This window comes from Haemaphysalis longicornis, unplaced genomic scaffold (assembly GCF_048455015.1).
Source record: "Haemaphysalis longicornis isolate Haplotype H1 unplaced genomic scaffold, Haemaphysalis longicornis Haplotype H1 scaffold_1, whole genome shotgun sequence".
Taxonomy (NCBI): Eukaryota; Metazoa; Arthropoda; class Arachnida; order Ixodida; family Ixodidae; genus Haemaphysalis; species Haemaphysalis longicornis.
Window position 1 is genome coordinate 271191822 of NW_027526203.1, and position 12641 is coordinate 271204462.

Here is a 12641-nt window from a genome sequence, read left to right on the forward strand (position 1 = left end):
CCGAGAATACCGAATTTCTCCTGGTCCACGGTCAGCCCCGACCACCCACTAGTATGCACCATACCATCTACATCGGCGACGCACCCATTTCCCCACACTGGGGTCATATTCGCTTACTCGGCACCCCCCTCGCCAGCCACAACAGCGCTCAACAGTGGATAAGTCAACTGCGGAAAAATTGGAAGCCAATGCTCCCCTTAATCTCTCGCCTCTCAAACAAATTTGGCGGTGTTCACCAATCGGCGTGCCTCACGCTCTGTCGGGCGCTAGCGGTCGGTCATCCCACTTATGGCGATCTGGCCTACAGCCTATCCTCGACTCATAAGAAGCACTTAGCGGTCATTTATCGGGCCATGCTCCGCACCATCACTGTACTTCTCAGGAGTACCCGCATCGAAGCAAAGAATGGAGAAAATCTGCGCATACTGTTCTGTGAATGCCAGCGTGTTAGCAATTGCCAACTATCGTCCTTGCAGACTCTTTACGAAATATTTATTTTCCCAGCTCTTACAATCGACGACTTTTTTGGGGAAAGGTCAGCTGTCGTGTTTGTTTTGGCTTTCAAGGAGGGCTATGGCTAGTAATTTATATTCATATTTTGTTTCTACCGCCCGGAGTAGTTCATTTCAATGGGTCTGGTCGTGACGGCGGGCTTCGTTTACAGCCTCTACTGTCCGAACCGGTTTCTCAGATGTTCATCCACGTCACACAACCTTGCACTCCTGCCTTCCTCAATTTTTCTCTCCTGGGTTGCGTGTGTGAAGTACCTCGTCACAAAGTTCCTTTCAAAACTCGCGCAACTCCGGTCGCAAATATTCGAAGTTTGATGCCAAAAAGCTGATTACAAAAAAAAAAAAAGAAAACTGTTTAGATGGGCATCAAAAAGTTCCTAGAATGACTTTTTCTTGACCTACTGAATTAATTTTGCTTCCACGATGTTATTTTTCTTGAACTAAGTAATAAATAGATGTCCCAGCGGAGTTTGCGTGTGGCGGCGCCGCGGCGCACCGCATGCGATCCCGAGTAAACACCATGGCCGATGTAAGTCATGTGCTTATTATCTCTACTTTGTGGTATTGTTTATCCACAAGATGTTATTGTTAATGCAGATATCTAGTCAAGCGTGACATTTGAAATCGTATGGTCAGTCCACTCCTTGCAACTGTTTATTGGGGAGCCGGCCTTATTTAGCCCAATACGACTAAAAACGATAGGAGTGCAAGCCGCGCTTACTGTGCTATCCTATCGCGGCCGTGTTATACATCCGCTCAGAAATGTCGGGAGTGTATTTTTATCCGGAACCTTACCACTGTTCTGAACACTTGCAGGAACTAAAGAAACACCTTGTTCAGCTAATGTCCAGGTAAGGTCATTTTTGTGTATGAGGAGTGCCGGCTTTCCTACTGCCGCTGAACGTAGTAGAAACCCGGCAAACGCCCACCGACGATGTTGAAAATATTTGGAACAACTAGGATGGGGATTGCGCTGTTATTCCTTTAAAGACCCTCCTTTATGTAACCAGTATAGATTTACCGCACACTGAGCAAATGTCATCTTTGTTCCAACGTTCAGCATTGCCAATTTGACGTTTGCCTGACAGCTAGCGTCGTACTACGTGAGGCATATCTTTCCGGCCGGCTATTGAATTTTCCCGGCATTCAATACCTGCGCCTTCATCAACAAGCTTTTAAAGAATACATCCCATGCTATTTCCAGAGCTTGAAACCATTTTTTTTATCTGTTTTACGAACGATAGCATGTGGCTGACGTCATCTCATTCTTGTAATCTGGTGACCGCACATCACCACTTGACCCCTGGAATATTTCTGAGGATGCTATCTGCCAGGAAGTGAAACTTATCATACATTAATCCCAAGTCATCAAGGGACTTAACAACTCAGGACGTGTCATTAATTAAATGTATCAGCACGAGTTTTTCATAGGTTGGCCATGTTAACAGCTTGTTTGTTCCCCTTACAGATTGTTTGTTTATGAAATACTCCAATCCACAGGTTGGCAGCCGAAGCAGTAGTGGAAAGCAGGCATAATAATTTTGCAGGAAATAGAAAAATGCAAGAATAGCGTGTTGTACAATAGTCGTGGCATACACATTGGAAGAAGAATAAAACAGTGAACAAACCATTTTAATTATGTCAGAAGGGCCCCTGCAAAGCTTTAAAAAATCTTTCAACATAATTTGCGCATGCAACATAGCTAACTATGCAACACGGGGGAGAAAAAAAATGGGGGGTTGGTTGCAGCATTAGTGTGGTCAGCTTGAGAGATAACATAACATGGAACCAAAATAATGCAGCATTAAAGCGTACAGGGAATATCGAGGGACACGAGAAAGCGACTGTTTGGGGGCAGTACCCTGGTAAGGAAATGTCTGGTGAAGAATCTTTGCAACAACTCCCTGTTAGCATTCAAGCAATATGATGAAGTAAAACTAAAGATACCACTGCAGTTGGACAGCCATATTTCTAGGCACTGGCTTTGGACAGCGGCTGCCAATCACACAAGACCCTGGAACATTATGAGGGCGGTGAAAAGAAAAGTGGCTGGTGAATCGCCACCATTTTATTTGATTTCGTTAATGTCTGGCTTAGTTGTCTGAAGTTTGCATGAAAATTGATGTTATTGCTGTTCGGACAAAGCAGTCTTTAGAGTGGGACAAAGTAGTACTTTGTCTTCATAGTTCCATTAACAGTTGCCAGACTGTCAAGGCACACGGTATCAAATGCTCTTTCTAGATCTGAGAACACAGTGTCGAGCTTGTCCACTTTCTTTTCTTTACCATAGTGATTGCATCACTTATTTGAGGTGTTATTGTTGAAAAACCTCATCTAAAACCATGTCAGCTGCTTGAGAAAGGTTTGTTACTTATTAGGAAAGGGGCTCAAAGGCTTGAATAAAAAGTGTTCCAATACCATGCATAGTGAAGGAAATTGGTCAGTAATTCGTCACGGGAATTTTTGCACAGGATGTATAGCTTGGAACAGCTTTAGTCACTGTCCAGTCAGTTGGAACCTCCCCTGTAATCAAGAGTAACTTGGAATACCATTCCACATGCCTATGTAGAAATGTGTTCACTATTGCATCTGAGCCAGTTGATTTTTGGGGTTGAAATGAAGCAAATCTAAAAAGATTCCTCCCTCATCGATAATGCAGCTGACCAGAACTTCTAGCCTAGCAGCTTGAAATTCTTTTGCATGATCACTACTGTGAGGAAGCACAGATAAAAAGCAAATATTCAAAGCTGGTCCTATGCTGCATACATCAGTTATGTTAATGTCGTTTATTTTTGTATTACTTGCAGGCTAATTTTTGTCGCTCAAGTGCATCAAGAATTTTTGGGGTGTGTCGTGGGTCCACATTCTTTCCCCTTTTACTGTCACCATCACTTCTGCAATGCCTGAAGGAGTTCCCTTAACAGTCGTAATAAAGCACCACTTATCCTTAGGACACGTGCTGTAGTAACGAAGATAGCGCTGTTTTCAGCAATACGAAGCCATACTGGAGCAACAGAGAGGCAGTCTTCTCCGGAGAGCAAGCGAGGAATGCTGACATCCACCCGCAGAATGCTTTGAAAAGTTTGACACTGTGTTACAGTTTTGGTAATGGACTCTCTAACCAGAAGAAATCTTTAATCGAATGCCTGAAACGAAGTTTGCATGTAGCACAAGTTATAATTGGAACTTTTAGTGCCAAAGCTGCACTTGGCTATCAATCACACATTAGACGATGGTCGCAGATTAACTTAAACCACAGGGAATCTTTAACATGCACTGGAATCTTGACACAAGGGTGTTATTGTCTTTTTCCTCTGTAATAACCACTGCAGGTGGCAATCAAATTCATGATGTGCTCAGTACCATAGCGCCGTGGCCACTAAACCAGTACAGCAGGTAGTGCTGATGGAAATGAAGTCAAATGGCCAATTATACCTAAGCAGAATGTGACAATTACTTCAGTCTACTTAGGTGGTCTGAAAAAGGGTTTATGGTTTGTGCAGTTCTCTGAATGTGCCATGACTCAAGTAGTAGTCTTTTTCTCCAGTTGGTCTTTCTTTCAAGGCCAACTCCCTCGGAATGCTTCGAAGGCAATCTGTAGACTCGTGGACGTGCTCCACAGCAAGGTACTTTATAAGTGACTGCCTGCGCCAAAGACTATGACGTCGTTGCAACATGCCCCACATTCGTCCCCAGAGGAAGGAACCGAGCTAATTCAGAAAACTCTATTTGGGCTCACTTCGTAAAACAAGATCTTTCGATAATTTTTATTTAACCCCAGTCGTATTTCAGTGATTTAAACACTTCGCATGACGCTCATTTCTCTTCACGCGGTTGTTTACACTGCGCAAAGTAACGGATAGAATAAGCTGCCACAATGCATTGCCACTGAGGTCAATTTAAAAATTTTCAAAAGTAGCTGACAGCCATTAAAAATGCTTCATTTTGTGCACAACTGTTATCTCCATTAGTATGTGCATGTGACTTGTTCATTACATTTTGCTTCTTACATGATTTTTATGTATTTTTCAGTGATTCTTCTTATCGCAGATTGTTTTTGATGGTGTTAATGTGCGATACCCTCTGTAATACATTCTTACTGAGGCCCTTTACGCCTACAATGGACTCTCATTATACTCCGCCTTAAAGGTCTGACAGGAGTGTCCATTGTATCCAGTTCCATCCGTTGTACACTGAAATTTGATGCACCTAAGTCCTCTCTCTGTCCTCTTCTGTGTGCTTGATATGAGCAACAGAAGTTTTATCAATGCAGCTTCCACACTGGCTCATGAATGGCGCACTATGGCTTGAGAAGAAAAGCTGCTATGATTAAAAAAAATAACAGCTCTTGAAAAAAGCAGTATGAATTTGGCTGCTTGCAGCATTGAAGGCGCACACTTGACGTGCCAAGAGTGGCTGCATCGGTTTTCCTTCAAGTTTAGGGTTGAGAAACTCTATGTACCTTTTCCAAGTGCAACCGTGCTGCTTCCATTTTGAGCACAGTAAAAAGCTGTCAGTAGCAGGGCAAACGGAAGCATCTAAACTCAACAGAACCAAAAAGAGCAAACTCTGAATCGCGTAAAGAGAAACCCATGCTGGTTTTGGAGTAAAATATCTGTAGACAAGATAACCCATGTTCCAAATTCCAACAGCTGTTTGGGCTTTGCAAGTGCATCAGTCACAAGTAACTACGAAATAGCTCATTGGCAGACAGTGCCCGAACATATCTCTTCATTACGAACATTACGAAATGGTGGCATCACCATGGCATACGCACTTGTAGCGTATAAGTGAATACACTTTGACAAGGGATCTTGTTTTGTGCGCAGACCATTCGGGAGCTCAAATCTCAAACCAGTGCCTTCTCTCCTTCAAATTCAGGATCCAAGGTCTTCAGGCCATTGTGTTTACAGACCGGGATGGTGTTCCCTTGATTAAAGGTGGGTAATGACACATTTCCAGCACTTGGTGTCTCACTGGACCTTGAGAACCTTAACTTTGGCAGCTGCTGAGGCCAGTCTCTTGTGTGATAATTATATTCAGAATTGTTTGCAGACAAACATTGTTTCACGCAAGACTGTGGCTAGTGTTCTAGCCAAACAAGTCATTGTTTAAGAGAGAGAGAGTAATTTATTGAATGGGAGGAAAGCACAGTAAGGTCGGCTCGTTTAAACGGTATCAGCAGGAACAGGGATGGTACCTCAGTGGTAAGCTCAGAAATATGAAAGGGAACCCAAATTTTCAACACGTATTTTGAAATTAGTTACCTAACCTTACTTAGCCTAAACTGATGCAACCAAATCTTAACAGCCAGAAACGACTGGAATCTGCATGGGGCATTGTTACTGGCTCCTAGCATTCTTTCCAGGTGGAACGTCAAAGGCTATTTCTAATTAAACTCCCCTGTAATTCTCCTTGCTATTACACTGGCCGTCTATTTCTCAGCCAGGCCTATATTGGCAGTGCAGTAAGCACAGCTGCATCTGCATTGTAGGGAATGTAAGCAGCAAAGGTAATAAAGCATTTCCTTCCTTTGTTAGCCCTCATGAAGTCCGTTTTAGTTTCATCGTTAATGTTTTGCACTGGAATTCATTAATCACAGCTTGTCTACTAGCCAGTACTGTCATCATCACCTTGCCAATTCTGTAGCTTACAACCTGTTAAACTTGTCTGCCTCGAGCATCCATTTGATGGGCAGTATAATTCATAGCACTGCACTAAAAAGATTTCCTCCAGTTTTTTGTTTCACACGTATGAGAAGTCAAAGTTTGCACTGTGCACTTTTACTATCTACCGAACCAGCTGCCGCAGTGTATAGTGGGTGAGGTGTTGCTCTACTGACCACGAGGTCGCAGGTTCAATTAACTTTTTTCCAGTAGCGATCTACACAAGTGCGGGCTGCCGGTCCTCCATTTGCGAGGTGCTCGGGCAAATAACAAGCGGGCACTTTCTCTACTTTCTAGTGCTGCACCTATTTGTCCTTTCTTATTCAACAGCTCGCTGCTGGTTTGTACACGTGCACACGCACGCACACACAAGCACACACACGCACTCAAACAAACAAAACGGGCAAACACGTTTGAGGCTACGAGTGAGGGAGTACCAAAGACAAAAAAAAAAAAAGAGTAAAGAAACCGTCACTTCACCCACTGCACTTTTAAGTCTCGGGAGGGGGGAAGAATTGAGTGACGAGGATGTTTCGTGCACTGGTTTGTTCATAGTTAAATCTTCAGGGTGGGGGCATGACTGCCTGTAGTTTTCAGCTAACCGTGGTGGCTTCAAGGAGGTTCGGTACTGATATGAGGTCCATTCCTGGCTGTGGTGGCTGTTTTTTCCGATTCAAGGGAAAACTAAAAATGACCTTGTGTGTGTACATTGTCGCATGTTAAAGCTCCCTAGATGTTCCCAATCATCTGCAGCCATCCACCTTAGGTGTACCTTTGGCCTGTAAAGTCCCAGTTTAATGTTTTATTGTTGACTAAAATGCTGTTTGATTAGACGTGGTTTACTATTCAAAATCTCATCATAATGTAGTCAATAAATAAAACAATAAAATCAATAAATAAAATCAACCAAAATAGCTTATCAAGTGTTGTACCATGATGACTGGCTTATAGCAAAGGTCAGATGCACTGTGCTGCCTGAAGCAGAGTACTTAATTGTGAGCTGGTGAGTATAACTTTTTAAAGACGATAGTCTTGGGCTACTTAAACCCAGAAATTTTGGTCTGTCTGTCTGTCTGTCTGTCTGTGACTCGGTTCAGCCACCCAGCCAAAGTAAAACAAGGCCTGCACAATAGTCTTATATAGTCGCAGCTAAATCTACCCGTCTAAGTCCGGTCTAATGCTCATACTTGTCAACATTGTTGAAGAAGAACAAGACATTACGCAAATATAAGACAGCAAATTAATACAGAAGTGATATTTGCAGTGTTCCTTAATAAAAAAATCATACATGCTCGATTTTTGCAAAATTGAATACTTCATCAACTGCAGAAAAAAAACTCCCTCCGCCGTCACCTGCTGTCGCCCGCGCCACTATAGCTTCTGGCGCCATTTTAAGAAATCAACCGGCAACAGTTACGAAAGGTTCCACTAGATAGGTTCGACATTCTGCTTGGAACGAACGTGGAGTAGGGCAACACGGTTCTATCAACGTTGAAGTAGGGCGCCTCGATTCACGTGCGTCTCCGCCGTACGGCAGCGTTGGCATCGAGACACCCGGCCTGGAGCAGTGGATGGAACGCGGTAAATTTAAAAGGATTTAAGCAAACCTTTGGCGTCTTTACCTTGGGAGGAGCACAACGCAAGAGGAACAACATGAGAGGTGAGCGGGAAAGCGAAGGGAGGCCAAAGTCGATAAAGGCTATCGTCTGTTGTCGACATTTGCAACGAAAGGAACAGATACGCGGCCAATTTTTTAATTAGAGGGACACTTTAACGTAAACTTAGTTTGGGGTTTTGGTTGTATGTTGAATGCAGTAAAATGTAGTGATGCCATCCATGGTGCAAATCTAAGCCCTCAGGTACAACTGTTTAATGTTTAATTTAAACTACAGTCGAACACGGATATATCGAACTCCAAGGGGATCGCGCATTAGTTCGATATATGAAAAATTCGATATAAAAATATGGGCTCTGAGACCTCACCTATGGCGGACGATCGTCGCATTCAAGAATGACAACTAATTCCGCCCTCACGACGCAACAGGACACTTTATTTCCGTGAAAAAATCGCTGATCTTGGCCTGCTTCTTCGTCCTGGAAATGAAATTAAAGATGCTGGTCTCGATCTGCTCGAGGCCGCACAAGTAGAAAATTCCAGCAGCACGCTGCGCCTTCGCACACCATGCACAACCCGTACGCAAAAGAAGAACAGCGCGCACGTACCACAAGAACTTTGAAGGTAACAATTCCAAGGCTCTCCGAACGGACTCCAACAAAGCACTCGCGATGGTCATCTCCGAGAGAAACAGTTATCTCCGAAAGGTACGGGACAACTCGCCAAAAAGCAGCAACAGCAGCAAAAAGCAAAAGAAGGAGGAGGCCGCCAGCGCCTTCGTTCCCTCTTCCCTTTCCCGAGACGACATTGGGGGAAGACAGACCCAGAGAGAGAGAAAGAAAAATTCTTTTTCGGCAAGCCGGAGAACATACGCAGCCGAAAAAAAAAAGGACGTGTGCAGTCGGGGCAGATGCCTACCTCGCACTGTCATATTTTCCGAGCGTTCGGGCTTGTGTGCCTAGAGAGATTTAGCATACCGGGCTCCGTCCGCTAACGCTAAGGCGTCCGGTAGCGGGGCCCGACTGGGCAAGCGCAAATTCATTCCGGTAGGGGGGATTAGTTACGCGAGCCAGTCTTTGCCATGCCCGCGCATTCCTCCACATCCTCCGCAACCTCAATCGGGAGTGCAGCGACCGCCGAAGAGCACCTTCCAACTCGCGCGGCGTTCGATATACCCAATGTCGGGAAAAATACGGTTCGATATAAACGTACGAATTCCTATACTTTTACACAGAATTTTCAAGGGGATAATTTATGAGTTCGATATAGACGATAATTCGATATACCCGTGTTCGATATATCCGTGTTCGACTGTATACAGAAACCTTATTCTTGCAGTGCCAGGGTCAATATGCAGTGGCTATTTGTAATGTTTATTTGATGTCTCAGTGTGCTGCCTAACTACTCTTTTCTTCGGCTTTCGGAGAATGTTGTCAGCGCACCATCATGGGTGCAGCTGCCTTTTACTATGTAATTATGTTGTCCACTGGTTGCTTCTACTGCTGCTGCATTCTATAAGAACACTGAGGACACTACCTGAGGTGTATGGGAAAAAAATGTCAGTGTGATAAAAAAAAAAACGCTAATGCCCTTTTGTCAAGAACAACGAGAGTTTAAAGGGACCCTGCAACACTCTTTGAGCAGTACAAGTAAACCTGCGCGACGTTTAGATTACACGGCCAGGAATACCTGAGCCAAATATTACACGTGCACGTGAAGCGGTGAGCGCGCAAATCGATGTGAAAGACGCAGAAAAACACACCGCGCTCTCTTCAGTCGTCCTCATTATGCATGGCCTAAGGGACATCACATAGGCCATGACTGCCCGATCGGCTGCCACTGGTCAACTTCGCGGCTAGATTCTCCCATTTCCGTCGTCGTCATCGCTGTATACGAACCTCTTCTATGCCTGAACCTGTAGGCACAGTTTTGCCATTTATTTTGTGTTTTGAGCGCGCGCGGAGTTTGAGTGATGAGCTCAATACTTCCCTTTCAACGGGACCACTCGACTACAAACGTTTATTGCTTCAAAAACGCCCTACCAGCCCGAGCGCGCACTTGCGAGCAGGCGCCCATGCCTGCTTTTTTGTGGCACCAGACCGGAAATAGGCCCCTCCGCGTTGCGGAGAAAAGGAGAAAACTACCTGGCATGTGATATATCGAAGGCCGCCGAAGAGAACGCCGCGAGGCGCCCCCCTCTCCGGGAGAGAGCGCGCAGCTTTCGTCGCCTTGTCCGCGCTCGAGTTGAGAGGGAACGATTATGCGCAATTTCTCATCGCGCGTAGTTTTGGTAATTGTGAACGGATTTTCATAATTCTTGCGGGAGGAGATTTCTGGGACAATAGACTTTATCCCAAAATACAGTACTAGTAGTCGATGGCAAGTGTTGCAGGGTCCCTTTAAACGCTCAGCTTTCTCATGAGGGATTCATTTGCTGTCATGGGGGTTGTAGGGGTTCACAGTGTTTTGGTGAAGCGACGGTCACCATCAGTGAGACCGAGAAAACTTTGCTTTAATGAACTGCTTTGACCGTGTCGGAATGGCGCAGTCAGATAGACGTCGGCTTCATAACGCAAGGGACCCAGGTTCGATTCCAACCAGGGCAAGCATTTTTTTCTCGAGGCGCTTGGTGTGTTCACTTATCGTCATCATTATTTTGTGAAACCCTTTATGTAAAGTTGGCTTTCCTGCAGCGTGTTTTCGTGCCAGGACAGATGCCATCAGTGAGGCATAGAAAGCTTTGCTTTAAAAAAAAAGCAAACTATGCAGCTTGTGTATGAACACTGTAAATGGACTCTGCGGTTGCCTACAGCAGGGCACAGGCAAGGCCTCGTAGGTATCTCACTTGGTGCATGAAGCCTAGCCATATTCAGCATACCACGTGAGCAGAGATATGCTACAGTTAAAACTTGAAAGGTGTGAAACAGCGCGGGAATATAGAGAGGGCAAAAAGGGCACACACAAAGTGTGGGGACACACTCGAATGAAATTAAACTGAACCAGCTGGAGGACGTGTACAGGTCTCTATAGCACTTCGTGGGATTGAGCAAGTTGGTTCATGATCACTGCAAAATTTGAGCTTGAATGAGAAAAGCGCGAAGGATGGCAGAGAAGAAAACAGCATGGTGTCCATGTTTTCTTCCCTACCATCCTTCGTGGTTTTTACATTCAAGCTGAAATTTTGCAGGATAGCAGATCTCTACTGCAGCTTTGGGGCGGGCAGCACTGCTCATAGACAGGGCTAAATTGAAGCAGACGTGAATCGTAGCTAACCTAGCCTAAGTCATGACTTCTAGAGTAATGTGAGCTGTCCGTCATTATTCTGGGTATCTGTGTGTACCCTCCCTAAAGTGTTACTGTCATCACCAGTTTAATGGCCCTGGGCCTGTTTCACATACCGTAGGTGAAATTTCAGTATGGTGGGGGCCCTCAAGGCAGGATGAAATTGTGAATCTATCAAAACAGCAGTGTTTTTTTTTCAGTCAGCTGCCATTTCATAGCTTACGGATAGATGGGTTTATAGAATTCCTTGTATTTTATTTTGCTTCTGCTCTGGTGTGATAGCAGCCGCTACTTTTAATTTGGGTTAGATAAAAAAATTGCCGCAGCTTGCATTAGTGGTGCAATGCTGGAGAAGCAGCAGAGCTGGCGGCCCTTCTCCCTTCGTTGGAGACCCGGCTGTTGCACCTCACATGGATTTCTGAACTTGCCGCTGAAACTTCTCTATGACTGGCAGGCCCGGATTGTTTGGTCCGCAGGCTTTCACACCTCTCCCAAAGTGGACTGCGATGCACGCGCTAGAACCTGTGGCAATCGGCTTAGCGAACTCAGCGTCTGTAGCGCGAACTCGGCGTCGGTGCTCCTTGCTTCAGGCGCGAACGCATGGGAACTGGCAAGGAGAACAGCACGCTAGAGATCACGCCACGGACGCAGGGCAGAGGGCTCTCAAAGGTCGAGCTGGCTGACACTGGGCGCTCCTCACGAGGCGAACGCTTACATGCGCTTGGTATTTTTTCTTGGTATTTAGTTTTTTTGCAAGCTCCTCACATGGCGCAAGCCCATGTGCAAGCCTGGACGCCGCCGCTGTACATGAGCTTTTATGCCATGTGTTTTGCAGCGACGTCACGGCTTGATAGGCGCTGGTAAGGCTCGGCAGAGCCATGCCTAGGCTAGTGAAGCGAGCTCGAAGCTATGCACAGTTGCTCCAGGGGTTGCCAGGCAACGCGAGGTGACATCATCGCTCCGCGAAGTGTTTTGGTGTGACGGACGGATAATGCTTGGCTTAAGCAGCTCTGATATTAAAATCGATTCATTCCCTGTTCACCATTCTCAGTGTGGAAATGTGTGCAGTGCTGCTGCGATTTGTTGGTGACCCATAGCAGCCTTCTCACGGCTTCCAATGTCGTATTGTGGTCTCGGGTTTATACCAGATACTGTGGGTTAGGTAATATCATTTTTTGTACCCAATCAGAGTCTCCTCCCAGCATGTGCTGTCGGTTATGCTTGTGAGCGGTGGCTGTGGAGCTTCCTGCTACAACTTGTGCGCTTTTTGAATGCAGCCGCCATGGACGGTGTCCCCGAGCATGCCCTGAAGCCTGGCTTCCTGGCCACTGTAGGCATGGCCATGTCTCAGGGCAACAAGCTGGGCCTGGGCAAATGCAACAAGATGATCTCCGCTTATGGCAACTACCAGGTGGGTTCCACTCGCAAGGTGTCTTGGCCTTCGCACTCAGCAAAGAGTCAGCACTTGCCACTGCTTTCACCACCTGCTTTGGTCTTATAAGTGGGCAGGGGTGAAAAACATTGTCACGAGCATCCTGTGGTGTAGGAACACCAGCTTGATTATTA

At 45.6% G+C, this 12641-nt stretch overlaps 1 protein-coding gene across 4 annotated transcripts in view; it reads left to right on the forward strand.

Moving 5' to 3' along the window:
- Nucleotides 1-971: 971 nt before the first annotated feature.
- The window catches only part of LOC144145752 (ragulator complex protein LAMTOR3-like), a 40343-nt gene continuing 28673 nt past the window's right edge, over nucleotides 972-12641 (forward strand). The window contains exons 1-4 of one of the 4 annotated variants that reach the window (XM_077677471.1): nucleotides 976-1041; nucleotides 1329-1363; nucleotides 5394-5452; nucleotides 12353-12486. In XM_077677471.1, the coding sequence (XP_077533597.1) occupies nucleotides 1012-1041; nucleotides 1329-1363; nucleotides 5394-5452; nucleotides 12353-12486 (258 nt within the window). In that variant the 5' untranslated portion in view covers nucleotides 976-1011. The other 3 variants (XM_077677475.1, XM_077677483.1, XM_077677462.1) reach the window with 3 other exon arrangements.